The 15014-nt window shown below is 38.8% G+C and overlaps 2 protein-coding genes across 2 annotated transcripts; both read right to left on the bottom strand.

Moving 5' to 3' along the window:
* Positions 1–776: 776 nt before the first annotated feature.
* On the bottom strand, positions 777–4826 carry LOC116040927 (taste receptor type 1 member 1-like). The gene is made up of 6 exons (XM_031286662.2): positions 4610–4826; positions 4028–4322; positions 3144–3866; positions 2542–2748; positions 2126–2246; positions 777–1705 (listed from the first exon to the last, which is right to left on the bottom strand). The coding sequence occupies exons 1-6, from the start codon at positions 4786–4788 to the stop codon at positions 777–779; spliced, it is 2454 nt and encodes an 817-aa protein (XP_031142522.1). The 5' UTR covers positions 4789–4826.
* A 3300-nt stretch (positions 4827–8126) lies between these two features.
* LOC116040934 (taste receptor type 1 member 1-like) lies at positions 8127–12456 on the bottom strand. The gene is made up of 6 exons (XM_031286670.2): positions 12144–12456; positions 11564–11858; positions 10681–11406; positions 9899–10105; positions 9506–9626; positions 8127–9191 (listed from the first exon to the last, which is right to left on the bottom strand). Exons 1-6 carry the CDS (start codon positions 12320–12322, stop codon positions 8263–8265), a joined length of 2457 nt encoding a protein of 818 aa, XP_031142530.1. The 5' UTR covers positions 12323–12456; the 3' UTR covers positions 8127–8262.
* Positions 12457–15014: the final 2558 nt, after the last annotated feature.

The following is a 15014-nucleotide window of genomic DNA, read 5'->3' as shown; positions in this document are numbered from 1 at the left end:
AATCAGTGCAGGGCTTTACAGAGTTATCTTTATGTGGATAATCACTGAATATCCTGAGGCTGTTAAATAACATAACCCAAAAAGATTTTAAAGTGTATGTTTAAAGCATTGTGTACATTGAACTTAACTGTTGTATGAGTTTTAATCCATGTCAGCAACATTTTCTTTGATGTAGTTAAGTGCAAAGATACAATTTATTACAACAGTCTTATTTCAACATGTTAGCATGCTACAGTAACATACACTAATCAGCACTAAACACAGGGTAAAGCTGAGGCTGGTGGAAATGGCATTAGTTTAGTCATATATTAAAGTATTGGACAAACTTTAATACATTGTTTTCTATGGAGGAAATTAGAAGCCTGCCTTCTGGAGACAACAGTTTTTCTCTAGGAGAAAGAAATATAAAGTATCTCAAAGATAAATATACAGTGGTAGCATATATTAGCACTATATTAATATTAATATACTGAATTTCACATTTAATATAAATCTTCCCAAATCTATTTTTTTATGCAGAATCTCAAATACACTTTTAAGTGCATGATGTTAAATTCACATTCAGGAGAGATTGTAACTCCTGTCAGTGTGTACATCATTTATTTTAGAAAGCACTCAGGGCTACATCTAAAAACATTTTTTCACTATTGCTGTCTATTGACAATACATTTTCAATTATTTCATTAAAAAGTATTACACAGGGCAAACAGGAAGATTTGCTTTAAGTAAAAAATAATCACTGCATAAGCTCACTGTATACACTTGAAATGTGTAAGCTACTGGCTGATTGTTTTAGTATAATTCTGAATGAGACCTTGGAAGTACTCCTGCGTGTTTTTGTACGATTGAAAAATGATAATAAAACATTTTGGGAAGAAATACCACAACAGAAAGGAATAGAGACTGGAGAGAACTGCCAGAGCGTTAAGAGTTTGGATGTACTTGCCACGGTACAGAATGTATACAGTGGCAAACATGATCCAGGTGAGGATGAGCAGGAGCAGGCAGAAGGTTATTGCTTTGGCCTCATTGTAATTTTTTGGGAGGTCTTTTCCTATGTAGGAGAAAATAAAGCAAAGGGAGCACAAACACAAGAGTAAACCCACAGAACCAGAGGATGCTTTGAGATTAATATCACAACCAAGTATGATTTTGTCTGGGTACCAAGAAATGTCATCATAGGGCTTGGGGGGAGAAGAAGTATAGCCAATAAGAAGAAAGAGTGCCTGAGTAACAAATGCCACAGTGATGACCAGCCATTGTCCATGATATTTTATCCACCAACTGTGGAGCTTGGGGAACTTGGCGGCCATTTTGAAAATGCAAACAATTTGAAAAGAGCGCACAACAAAACATGCTAGACAAACAGTGTAGAACAAGATAAACGGTAAGAATCTTAAGATACAAAAGGAAATTGTTGGTTTACCAAAGTAAAAGAATATACTAAGACTACACAGGCTGAGGCAGCCTAAAATCAGGAAGCACATTGGACCCCCAGCAGATCTGACAACAGGTGTGTTGTAGTTGATAGCAAAGAGAACAGACATGGCTAATGTGAGGCCCACCAAGGCCGAGGCCCCGACCATGATCAGTATAGCCCCACTGTCTGTGAATGGGATGTACTCCACCACCCGCAGATTGCATGATGTACTTCCTGCTGCTGACCATTCTGTCTCCTTACAGTTGATGCACTTGTAGGGATCCTCTGTTTTACAGGAGAGAAGGATAGATTGTCAATAAAGTTAAACGTTTACTTTTGAAAAAATCCTCCATGGGTGAAGAGAGATCAAACAGTTTAGGAAGCAGTGTTAGACATTTCATCTGTGATACTGTATGTTCTCCTAAAATGAGCTTTTACTTCATGTCAAACTTGTTTACAGTTTACAGTGATATACCCTAGAGGTAATTGTAATAATCAGAATATATTGCTCTAGTTTATTTGTTGTATGCATTGTTCAGAGTGAACATGGTTGCCTATATAACTATGTCCAATGAACATGAAATGACTGTTAAACCCTCTTAGCCATAAAAAAGCTTAACAGTCTGAAATTAGCTCCCAGCAATGCCAGAATAAATGACAACACTGCTTTTACTCATTTTCTTCCTCTGATGTATAATAATTTACCTGTGCTGTTGACATAAGTTCCAATTGGACACATTTCACAATCAAAGCAGCATTTGTGGATTCCATTATACTTTTTTGCATATCCTGTACGACATTCTGGGGAACACGGTAAAGTAGGCACCTGTACAAGACAATTATTTAGCAGAAAAGTAAAAAATGTAAGCGCAGGAAAGGGAATACTGTAAGGGGTGGAGGCAAATGATAGAGATGTAGCAGTATTTAGGCCCATACAGCTTTTTAATTTTTTTTTGTTTGTAATATGTAATCAACATTGAGTATTACATCCCTAGAATTACACCATGAACAATAACCATCTGTTGATGTTCCTGATATTGTCTTTACCCCTGTCACAGCTAATACTAAATGAAAATATCAACACATAGCGTATAAACTCTTGGTAGAAAAAAACAACTTACTTCTCCCTGTGTGTACCACTGGATTTTGCTGTCGTTGATGAAGAAATGGAACGGTGGGTGTAATTGATTAAAGCCGATCACCTCTGCATCACCACTTTGGTTCCAGAAAACTATAGAAAAGGATCCGTAGTTGGGATCACCATTCTCATCAAACCGAATACTCCGGTTTAAAATTGTGAAGTTTGACTTCTTCAGCTCTGCTAGAACCTGATGTGGGTACACAAAGTTCAGATTACTTGCATGTGTTCACAATGAATATTATGAGGTGTTGATTAAATAGGTTTTTAGAAATATTCCTGTGGAGGGAGGAACTGCAGTGTGATGCTCCCTTTAGAGTTTTTTATTAGATTGTATCTCTACTATCTCTGAAATTTCTATATCTGATCTCTAATGTTTGACAGGTACAAAATCAGTTTGGATTGTATTCTGAAGATTTAAAGACTTTTTTCAACTCTCATATATAATTACAAACAGACTTGTATTTTGTGTTATGATTGTTCACTTTCAAATAGACTTGTCAATTTTCAGAAACATAAATATCCAAGAATCATATGGGGAGAATAAATTAACTGTTTTTTTTATTCAGTTGTTAGTGTACTTACTATGTGTGGGTACACTGTAATATTGCGATTACATCTGCCAGATCCACATTGCAAGGCGTTGTGTAAGGCATGAGCAATGGCATATACAGCAGTATAAACATACAAGTTAAAAGTTGGCTCAGCAGCGAGGACATCTTCTGCATTGGGGCTGCTGCAGTTGCACGCCTGATTACAAAAAAAAAGTTCTGCATTTTCACAATGAGTCAGGCTTCTGGAAGAATAAATAAAATCACTGAAACCAGGTATTGTCACTTCTGACTCAGAAAACCCAATTACAGTTCCAATATTTTTGATTCCTTTCTCCTTGGGGAGCTTCTTGTTTAACGACCATGTATTCACTGCTATCCACACTTTGTTGGTGACATTTAGTCGTATTGCTGACACAAGGAGAGGTTCAGCAGCCCATTCAGGAGCAAAGACAATAATGATACCTATCCTCTGTGCCTCTATCTGTTTGAATATTTGGGAGTAATCTGTATATTGATTGAGGCCTTTGGTGTACGCCAGGCAGATCTCAGTGTCCTTAATTCTCTTTATGAACATTTCCAGTCCATCTCTGCCAAAATCATCATCAATGTAAAGGAAAGCAACCCAGCGCCAGTTGTAGTGCTGAAGAATGTTAACAGTCACTTCTGTGGTGACTTGATTAGGAGGCACTGTTCGTAGGAAAGAGGTAAATTTCTGTTTTCTTGAAAAGACAGAACTTGCAGATCCATAACTGACCTGTTAAAAGAATAATAGAGAAATTGTCAATTTTTTCAATGACAAATTCTCAAAAGTTAAAAGCTGTTTTATTTATTTTTTTCAGAATTTATATGAAAATGTTCTTATCACTTGATGTATTTGGTAAGAATATGTTAAAATACAATAGTTTGCAACTTAACCATAGGAATGAGATTCATCATGAAGAGTGGTGCTACAGTCAGGGATTGTGTGCTTGTAGTAGCGCCGACCACTGCTATTATTTTGGACCGATTCTTGTGTGGTTCACCCCCAGGTTGGATCAAGTCGTCTGATATGAGGTTGAAAATGCCTGGGAAAGTTCGTGTATCTGAGCATTGGTCAAATATCTCATAGCCGAGAGATACATTTGGCAGGAGGTTGGTCGAGTTATTGATTTCCTCTACAGAGAATCTCATCAACTGAAACCTCCGATAACTTGAATTGACTAGGGGTTTACTGTGGACAGAGGAAGGACAGTGAGAAAGTGTGAGAATTAGTTTCACTGATCAAGTATTACTGTTTGTGAAGTCTGTACAGACATGAGTATTTAATAGTGGATTTTAATGTGACAAGGACTTCAAGTTTTATAATCATGCAATAAATAAGTTGGTTTTAGGGAAAATGTGGTACTAGCTATATCCATTGACCTTAAGTTTGAAGCAAAACTCTTTACAATATAAACTGGTACACCAGGTGTTCATCAGTTTCAGAAGGTATTCACTCAGATTTATTGTAAGACTCACCTGGAGCAGTCGATGGCTTCTGGTCTGTCATGATAAACAGGGTCACTATCATGATGAACATTAAAAAGTCCACCTAACAGATAATCTCCTTCCAGCTGAAACTCTGAGGCTGGGACACATTGAGCCAAGGCATGTAGAAATGTTTCCAGGAGACACAGAGAAACCAGAAAATATTTCATTGTTGTAGTTACTGTTTACCAATCTGATGTGAACTCTAATAGGATTAACCACTGCCTTTAGTAATTTATGAGACAATGGTGACGTCTACACTGAGTGCATGAGGTGTCATACATAGAAGATAACTATTAAGAATACACAAATCAGTATGCAAAAATCTCATGTTGCAGAGTCCCTGTGAGACACACACACACACACACACACACACACACACACACACACACACACACACACACACTTTATGCCGGACAGTGCCACCTCATATTGTTACATATTTAACACCTAACAATTAAAATGATAGGCCTTCCATAAACGTAATATTTTCATTCGTATGTTAAGTTTCCTTACTGTCCCAGTATAGTCCCAGACAGTGTATCTTTGTGTCCCAGGTGCTATTTACATACTTTCGCGCACTGACTGCATTACTACGCGGTGGACACATGTCATTACTAAATGACAATATGAAAGCATAACTAAAAACAGGTGGTAGAGAGATAAGGTTAAAAAGTGTACAGCATGATCTTTTTTTGGATTGAGATTAAAGAAAAATATTGAAAACAGCAATTGCAAACTAAAATGGCACTAACACTCACCCGAAGAAGAGGCCAATTCCATCCAATGAGTGGCTCCGTAGCTTGCCAGCCCTCGGCGACGAGTAAAAGGTCCCGGTTTTTTTTAGCCTCATTCTAAGCGGAGTACTTGTCATCCTTTCTTCCTCTGTGAATCGACCGGAAAACCCCAAAAGCAAGAGGCTTCACTATGTTGGTTTTTGGTGTCCCGCGGGGAACCTGACTGTTCTTTTTTGTTTGTGGGTTTTGCTAGGGATCTCGAAGAGAACGGTTGTGATTTTGAGAGGAAAAGGATCTATTGAAATTTAAAGCACTTCAACACGGGGTTTTTTTCCGCTTGGCAAGCCGACCGGACGTGACATGGGGGCGTGGCAGCATTGACGATTCCATTTTTTAATTCGAAGTTTGAGATTGTGACTTAATTTCGGTTGATTTCGAATTATAATCGAAATTGTGACACCCTTAATCAGCACTAAACACAGGGTACAGCTGAGGCTGGTGGAAATGTCATTAGTTTAGTCATATATTAACGTATTGGACAAACTTTAATACATTGTTTTCTATGGAGGAAATTCGAAGCCTGCCTTCTGGAGACAACAGTTTTTCTCTAGGAGAAAGAAATATGAAGTATCTCAAAGATAAACATACAGTAGTAGCCTATAGCACTATATTAATATTAATATACTGAATTTCACATGTAATATAAATCTTCCCAAATCTATTTTTATACAGCATCTCAAATACACTTTTAAGTGTTTTGAAAAAAATTATCAAACAGGAGATTTTAGCAATAACACAGCCACAACTTGACCCCTTCCAATTTGCCTACAGGGCAGGAAGGGGGGTCGAGGATGCTATGGGCAGCCTGCTCAACACAGTTTTTAACCATCTGGAAGGGGCAAAGCAATTTGTACGACTACTATTTATTGATTTCTCATTAGCTTTTAACTGTATTCAACCCCACATTTTAGCAGAAAGACTTTCAAAGACACACAACATCAACCCAGGGCTAATAGCCTGGCTAGTTGACTTTTTAACCTCCAGATCCAAAAGGGTTAAAGTTAATGGTGTTTTATCTGGTAATCTTTTATCTTCTACTGGCTCTCCCCAAGGATGTGTCCTCTCCCCTCTCATTTTTGTCTTATACACAAATTAATGCCGTTCACAATATGATGGAAGACAGGTTTTTAAATTTGCAGACGATTCTGTCATTGTGTCTCTTCTTAAAGGAGAATTCTGGTCAATTTCAACATGTAGCTCTGTTTTTTGGAAATTTGGAGTGCTGACAGTAGCAAAAAAACCGAAAACAATCGGTGCTGCCTACACCGTGTTATCCTCCTGCTAGCGTTAGCACCCAACAGACTTAAACAGGGCAAGTTTTAAACATGTTTTAAGCCTCTAAACATGCTCGAAATGTCATTACAAGTGCCTACCCATGTGCAATGATTCCTTCTGAGGGAACACAGCGAATCTGACTGCAGTAGATGTGACAGAAAGGAATAAAAGTTGTGTTAATCCAGCCAGTGCATATACCGCTGTTTATTTCCTGTTTTCCGGTCAAGTCCACACTAGTCGATTGTCGAACTCATACAATCCAATATTCCAGTCAAATGTGCTGTGTTCCCTCAAAAGGAATCACTGCACATAGGTAGGCACTTGTAATGACATTTCAAGCATGTTTAGAGGCTAAAAACACGTTTAAAACTTGCCCTGTTTAAGCCTGTTGGGTGCTAACGCTAGCAGGGGGATAACACGGAGTAGGCAGCACCGATTGTTTTAGTTTTTCTTGCTACTGACAGCACTCCAAATTTCCAAACAACAGAGCTACATGTTGAAATCGACCGGAATTCTCCTTTAATGAAAGTGTGATTGACTATGGACCAATAGTGAAGGATTTTAATGATTGGTGTAAGTGTTCCTTTTTAAACATAAATGTCTCCAAGACTAAAGAATTAATTATTGATTTTAGGAAACACTGCCCCCCTCTTCCCCCCACTATTATTGATGGCCAACCTGTTGAGACAGGACAAGACTATAAGTACCTTGGCACACTAATTGATAGCAAGCTATGTTTTGAACTACACACCGATGCTGTTTGTGCCAAAGCCCACCAGCGTATGTACTTTTACCGAAAACTGAGGAATTTTAACATCGACCCCACTTTTATGAGAATGTTTTATTTCTGTTTTATAGAGTCTGTTTTAACCTTCTGTTTTATCTGCTGGTTTGGTTCTCTGTCCATAAAAAACAAAAAACGACTACTAGAGAGTATAGTTAGGACATGTGGCAAGATTGCAGGCATAAACTTCCCCACTATCTCCCTATCTACTCCAACAGAGTGGCAAAGAAGGCCCAATCCATTGCTGCTGACCCTAGCCATCCTTTGTCCTGCCAGTTTAAGTTACTTCCCTCAGGCCGTAGGTACTCCATGCCCAGATGCAGGTCCAGTAGACTCAGAAACTCTTTTATCCCGACTTCCATTTCCATTTTAAACAATTTGCCAGAACTGTTTTAAATATATGTATTTTATTATACTGTGGGTATTTCATGTTTTGCTGTATTGTTGTGTGTCTTGTCTTTATGTCTGTCTGTACAAACAATTGCCCCTTGGGGACAATAAAGTTACCTTAACCTTAATGATGTTAAATTCACATTTCAGGAGAGATTGTAACTCCTGTCAGTGCGTACATAATTTATTTTAGAAAGCACTCAGGGCTACATTTAAAAACAATTTTTCACTATTGCTGTCTATTGACAATACATTTTCAATTATTTCATTAAAAAGTATGCATTAGTCATATGAGGGTATGCCAAACACAGGGCATTACACAGGGCAAACAGGAAGATTTGCTTTAAGTAAAAAATAATCACTGCATAAGCTCACTGTATACACTTGAAATATGTAAACTACTGGCTGATTGTTTTAGTATAATTCTGAATGAGACCTTGGAAGTACTCCTGCGTGTTTTTGTACGATTGAAAAATGATAATAAAACATTTTGGGAAGAAATACCACAACAGAAAGGAATAGAGACTGGAGAGAACTGCCAGAGCGTTAATAGTTTGGATGTACTTGCCACGGTACAGAATGTATACAGTGGCAAACATGATCCAGGTGAGGATGAGCAGGAGCAGGCAGAAGGTTATTGCTTTGGCCTCATTGTAATTTTTTGGGAGGTCTTTTCCCATGTAGGAGAAAATAAAGCAAAGGGAGCACAAACACAAGAGTAAACCCACAGAACCAGAGGATGCTTTGAGATTAATATCACAACCAAGTATAATTTTGTCTGGGTACCAAGAAATGTCATTGTAAGTCTTGGGGGGAGAAGAAGTATAGCCAATAAGAAGAGAGAGTGCCTGAGTAACAAATGCCACAGTGATGACCAGCCATTGTCCATGATATTTTATCCACCAACTGTGGAGCTTGGGGAACTTGGCGGCCGTTTTGAAAATGCAAACAATTTGAAAAGAGCGCACAACAAAACATGCTAGACAAACAGTGTAGAACAAGAGAAATGGTAAGAATCTTAAGATACAAAAGGAAATTGTTGGCTTACCAAAGTAAAAGAATGTACTAAGACTACACAGGCTGAGGCAGCCTAAAATCAGGAAGCACATTGGTCCCCCAGCAGATCTGACAACAGGTGTGTTGTAGTTGATAGCAAAGAGAACAGACATGGCTAATGTGAGGCCCACCAAGGCCGAGGCCCCGACCATGATCAGTATAGCCCCACTGTCTGTGAATGGGATGTACTCCACCACCCGCAGATTGCATGATGTACTTCCTGCTGCTGACCATTCTGTCTCCTTACAGTTGATGCACTTGTAGGGATCCTCTGTTTTACAGGAGAGAAGGATAGATTGTCAATAAAGTTAAAGTTTACTTTTGAAAAAATCCTCCGTGGGTGAAGAGAGATCAAACAGTTTAGGAAGCAGTGTTAGACACAGTGGCAGTTCTACATCAAATTACACCCTGGGCAAGACCCCGTTCGAACCCCCCTTTATAACTATGTCCAATGAATATGAAATGACTGTTAAACCCTCTTAGCCATAAAAAAGCTTAACAGTCTGAAATTAGCTCCCAGCAATGCCAGAATAAATGACAACACTGCTTTTACTCATTTTCTTCCTCTGATGTATAATAATTTACCTGTGCTGTTGACATAAGTTCCATTTGGACAGATCTCACAATCGAAGCAGCATTTGTGGATTCCATTATACTTTTTTGCATATCCTGTACGACATTCTGGGGAACACGGTAAAGTAGGCACCTGTACAAGACAATTATTTAGCAGAAAAGTAAAAAATGTAAGCGCAGGAAAGAGAACAGACATAGCAGTATTTAGGCTCATACAGCTTTTTACATGTTTTAACATAGTTTGTAATATGTAATCAACATTGAGTATTACATCCCTAGAATTACACCATGAACAATAACCATCTGTTGATGTTCCTGAAATTGTCTTTACCCCTGTCACAGCTAATACTAAATAAACATATCAACACATAGCGTATAAACTCTTGGTAGAAAAAAACAACTTACTTCTCCCTCTGTGTACCACTGGATTTTGCTGTCGTTGATGAAGAAATGGAACGGTGGGTGTAATTGATTAAAGCCGATCACCTCTGCATCACCACTTTGGTTCCAGAAAACTATAGAAAAGGATCCGTAGTTGGGATCACCATTCTCATCAAACCGAATACTCTGGTTTAAAATTGTGAAGTTTGACTTCTTCAGCTCTGCTAGAACCTGATGTGGGTACACAAAGTTCAGATTACTTGCATGTGTTCACAATGAATATTATGAGGTGTTGATTAAATAGGTTTTTAGAAATATTCTTGTGGAGGAAGGAACTGCAGTGTGATGCCCCCTTTAGAGGTTTTTATTAGATTGTATGTATCTCTACTATCTCTGAAATTTCTTGTCTGAGATTTTGATACCAAGGAAATGTTTACAAGGTAATAAGAGTATATAGCACGCACATCCAGGTGCAGGATTAACCAACACAATACTGAAGGCAGAAATCAGATAAAACATGCACATTGCACATTAAATCTGATACAGAAACATTTCACAATCAGAGAGATCTAATGACATTAAAACGTCTCACAAAGACGAAGCCAAAGAGCTCTTTGAGACTGAAACATTGCTGCTATTTAAAGTTTCCTACATGGAAGCCATCAGGGACAAAATCAGACTAGTATTTTGTGTTATGACTGTTCACTATCAAATCTCATCCGTAAGATTAACTTGCCAGAAACATCAATGTCCAATCAGATAGTGAGAATGAATTAAATACATTCTTAAATTATTGGTTTACTTACCATGTGTGGGTACACTGTAATATTGCGATTACATCTGCCAGCTCCACATTGCAAGGCATTGTGTAAGGCATGAGCGATGGCATATACAGCAGAATAAACAGGAACATTAAAAGATGGGTCAGCAGCGATGACATCTTCTACACTCAGGCTGCTGCAGTTGCACGCCTGATTACAAAACATATTTTGTTCTGCATTTTCCCAATGAGTCGGGCTTCTGGAAGAATAAATAAAATCACTGAAACCAGGTATTGTCAGTGCTATCTCAGAAACCCCAATTACAGTTCCAATAGTTTTGATTCCTTTCTCCTTGGGGAGCTTCTTGTTTAAGGACCATGAATCCCCTGCTAGCCACACTTTGTTGGTGACATTTAGTTGTATTGCTGACTCAATGAGAGGTTCAGCAGTCCATTCTGCAGCAAAGACAATAATGATAGCTATCCTCTGTGCCTCTATCTGTTTGAATATTTGGGAATAATCTGTATATTGATTGAGGCCTTTGGTGTACGCCAGGCAGATCTCAGTGTCCTTAATTCTCTTTATGAACAATTCCTGTCCATCTTTTCCATAATCATCATCAATGTAAAGGAAAGCAACCCAGCGCCAGTTGTAGTGCTGAAGAATGTTAACAATCACTTCTATGATGTCTTTATTGGGATGCACTGTTCGTAGGAAAGAGGGGAAATTCTGTTTTCTTGACAAGACAGAACTAGAAGCGGCATAACTGACCTGTTAAAAGAATAATAGAGAAATTGTCAATATTTTCAATGACAAATTCTCAAAAGTTAAAAGCTGTTTTAATTTTTTTGTAATTTATATTAAAATATTCTTATTACTTAATATGTTTGGTAACAATATGTTAAAATACAATAGTTTGCAACTTAACCATAGGAATGAGATCCATCATGAAGAGTGGGGCTACAGTCAGGGAATGTGTGCTTGTAGAAGCTCCGACCACTGCTATCACTTTGGACCGATTCTTGTGTGGTTCACCCCCAGGTTGGATCAAGTCGTCTGATATGAGGTTGAAAATGCCTGGGAAACTTTGTGTATCAGAGCAGTGGACAAATATCTCATAGCCGAGAGATACATTTGGCAGGAGGTTGGTCGAGTTATTGATTTCCTCTACAGAGAATCTCATCAACTGAAACCTCAGATAACTTGAAGGTATCAGGGATTTACTGTGGACAGAGGAAGAACAGTGAGAGAGTGTGAGAATTAGTTTCACTGATCAAGTATTACTGTTTGTGAAGTCTGTACAAATATGAATATCTTAGGGGATTTCATGCACCAACAACAAACTTAGATATAGCAATTACTCAGCTTGGTTTTGGGAGAAATGTGCTACTAGCTATATCCATTGACCGGAAGTTTGAGGCAAACCCTTTTGAATGTAAAATCTGTCATCTGTTACACCGGCCATTCTTCATTCATTTCAACTTCAGAAGCTTTACTTTAAGACTCACCTGGAACAGTCGATTGCTTCTGGTCTGTCATGATAAACAGGGTCATCATCATAATGAATATCAAAAAGTCCACCTAACAAATAATCTCCTTCCAGCTGAAACTCTGAGGCTGGGACACATGGAGCCAAGGCATGTAGAAATGTTTCCAGGAGACACAGAGAAACCAGAAAATGTTTCATTGTTGTAGTTAGCGTTTACCAACCTGAAGTGAACTGTGAACTTGTGAGTGCATGAGATGTAAGAAATGGTTGAATGAGAATACACAAATCAGTATGCAAAAATCATCTCAACTGTCCCTACCATCCTTGTGATGTACAATGCATTCAGAAAGTATTCAGACCTTCACTTTTTCACATTATGGTATGTTGCAGCCTTATTCTAAAACCATTTAAATTAAGTCACTTAATCTACACTCAATACCCCATAATGACAACGTAAAAACAGGACTGTAGAAGTCTTACTAAGTAGGGGGGGTTGCTGTGGCTCAGAGGTAGAGAGGTTCGCCCTCAACAACAAGATTGGCGGTTTGATCCGGGCCTTCTCCGGCCACATGTTCTTAAGCATGACACTAAAACCCCAAGTTGCTCCCCGGAAACTGTGTGGCTGTCCACTATTCCTAATGCTTAGAATGGGTTGAATGCTGAGATTGAAGTTCACTACATTGTACTGTACGATTGTATGTGACAAATAATAAAAAGTTTCTTCTTTTCTACAAAGTTTGGGGTGGCAGTAGCTCAGTCCGTAGGGAGTTAGGTTGGGAACCAGAGGGTCGCTAGTTCAAGTCCCTGTACGTGGTCTTGAGCAAGGCACCGAACCCCCCGACTGCTCAGGGTGCCCGTCCAGCAGTCGCAGCAGCCTCACTCGGACATCTGTCCATTTGTGCATATATAGGACCTGAGCATGTGTCTGTATTTCAGGCCTGTAAACAAAAAAACAAAAAAATTTTCCCACTGGGGATTATCATCTTGTTTTTTGGAGCCAAAGGAGGAGTTGGCGGAGTGCTAAGCTAAATGTTAAGTTACCAGCTAATGTTAGCACTAGCTTGTTTAGCAAGGTACATCCACTGAACGCTGAATTAGACATTTTAGGTGACCACAATGTTACAATTAGCTTGACTGAAAACATACTGTGAAAGGGTCAAAGTTCTAAGATGAAAACAGACGGCTGTGGTAGCGCCCTGTCAATCACAAGGTAGCCACGCCCTAAAGCATAGCCTGCTTTTTTACTCTAAATGGTACCATAATTTACAAAATTAACATGCTATATTGAATAAGCTGAAAGTAGCAATGGAGACCATAAACATATTAGGGATCGTTTACTGAGGTAATACAAATGAGAAGTAGGGTCATTTTCTCATAGACTTCTATATAATCAGACTTTGCAACCAGTGGTGTATAGTAGTATAGATAGTATAGTATACTAGCATTTTTGTTTTGTGTTATTTTATTTAAAAAAAAATCTAAAATCCTGTTTTTTCTTTGTAGTGGGACATTGAGTGTAGTCCCTTGTCCCTCACTCATTACCACCACTGAGGTGCCCTTGAGCAAGGCCATTAACCCAAAACGCTGCAGTGGAGCTGCTCAGTGGCCAGCTTCCAGGTGTGAATGTGTGTAACTGTGTGAATGTGATCAGGAAGTTCCTGCAAAAGAGAGGCTTCCTCTCAGTGAACCTTACCTGAATAAATAAAGGTAAAGAAAAAAAAAGGAGTGGGGGGAATGAATTGGAACAATTTCAGCATACAGCTGCAACATAATGTGAAAAAAGTGTAGGGGTATGAATACGTTCTGAATGCAATGTATATACACACAGGGTTTACCAAGCATTATGAGCAAGCAAGTTTAATGACTTTAATGTTCCTCATTTCTGCCAAATAAACTTATTATAAATTTAAAGTGCCAAGTATAAAAATAAGAAATATATATAACATTTATGGGAGACACTTTGTTCCCTTGTTAGAACATTTGGTGTTTTTTTTTTGTTTTTTAAGTTTATATTCCTCCATAGCAGCCAAGGGGGTAAGCATCTGTCAACAACCCGTAGATCCTATGGTGCCATTTTGACGCTAACAAGCACTCACCCGCCGTTAGCATTCCATTGACTGCCATTCATTTTGACGTCACTTTGACAGCGAATAACTTTACATCTGAAGCGTTTAAAGACTTAATTTGTCCATTGTTTATTTCTAAAGAAACACGACAATGTATAAAAGGCTCCACTACCTTGTACCTCACGTTATGGCTCCGTAGCAGATGTTTTTGTAAAAATAGGTTAACGATTGTGTCATAACCACGCAACTTACTGTCGCATAGTAGAGGAATTACAGTATAGTACAGGAAAAGCTTGCAGGCAGTTTCGACTCACATTAGCAGTTTAAGTTTAATTACTAATGTTAACTAGCATTTTAGTTAGCAATAATTAGCCTGTGCCTATGTTATCTCCTTACATATACCTACGCTCTCCATCTCTCCAAGATTGGGAATGATTGAGATTTCTCTTGGCACAGCTACCAGAAGACTTACAACTTTCAGACAGGTTGCTCACGTCACATTTACGTCGTCTGTTTCAGTTGGAGTCTGCGCAGTAACGCTCAGCGCTCACCGGAAAAGTGCTTCTAATATCCTTCACTGGTCTCCGTCCAGAGCAACGGGATCTGTTGGTCCAGTTTATACACTGCCTATGATAGCAGCCCAGGTTTTTAAAGGAATACTTTGTAACTTTTCCCTGGAACTGAAGTGGCAGGACGTGCGAGCTGTAGTTCCAATGACAACCTGTAGGGGGACCGAAGAGGGAAAAGTTACATAGTATGCCTTTAAGAGAGAAGACACACAGCCCGACAATCGGGCGTCGGGCCGTCTGGCGAGGTCCGTGACT

The sequence above is a fragment of the Sander lucioperca genome, chromosome 12 (genome assembly GCF_008315115.2).
Source record: "Sander lucioperca isolate FBNREF2018 chromosome 12, SLUC_FBN_1.2, whole genome shotgun sequence".
Lineage (NCBI taxonomy): Eukaryota > Metazoa > Chordata > Actinopteri > Perciformes > Percidae > Sander > Sander lucioperca.
This window is presented reverse-complemented; position numbering and strand designations above follow the sequence as displayed.

Coding starts and splice junctions, on each gene's coding strand:
- LOC116040927 (XM_031286662.2), bottom strand. CDS start 4,788: ATGAAATATTTTCTGGTTTCTCTGTGTCTCCTGGAAACATTTCTACAT. Junction 3,867..4,027: donor TGATGAATCTCATTCCTATG/GTTAAGTTGCAA, acceptor TTCTTTTAACAG/GTCAGTTATGGATCTGCAAG. Junction 1,706..2,125: donor AACTTATGTCAACAGCACAG/GTAAATTATTAT, acceptor CCTGTAAAACAG/AGGATCCCTACAAGTGCATC.
- LOC116040934 (XM_031286670.2), bottom strand. CDS start 12,322: ATGAAACATTTTCTGGTTTCTCTGTGTCTCCTGGAAACATTTCTACAT. Junction 11,407..11,563: donor TGATGGATCTCATTCCTATG/GTTAAGTTGCAA, acceptor TTCTTTTAACAG/GTCAGTTATGCCGCTTCTAG. Junction 9,192..9,505: donor AACTTATGTCAACAGCACAG/GTAAATTATTAT, acceptor CCTGTAAAACAG/AGGATCCCTACAAGTGCATC.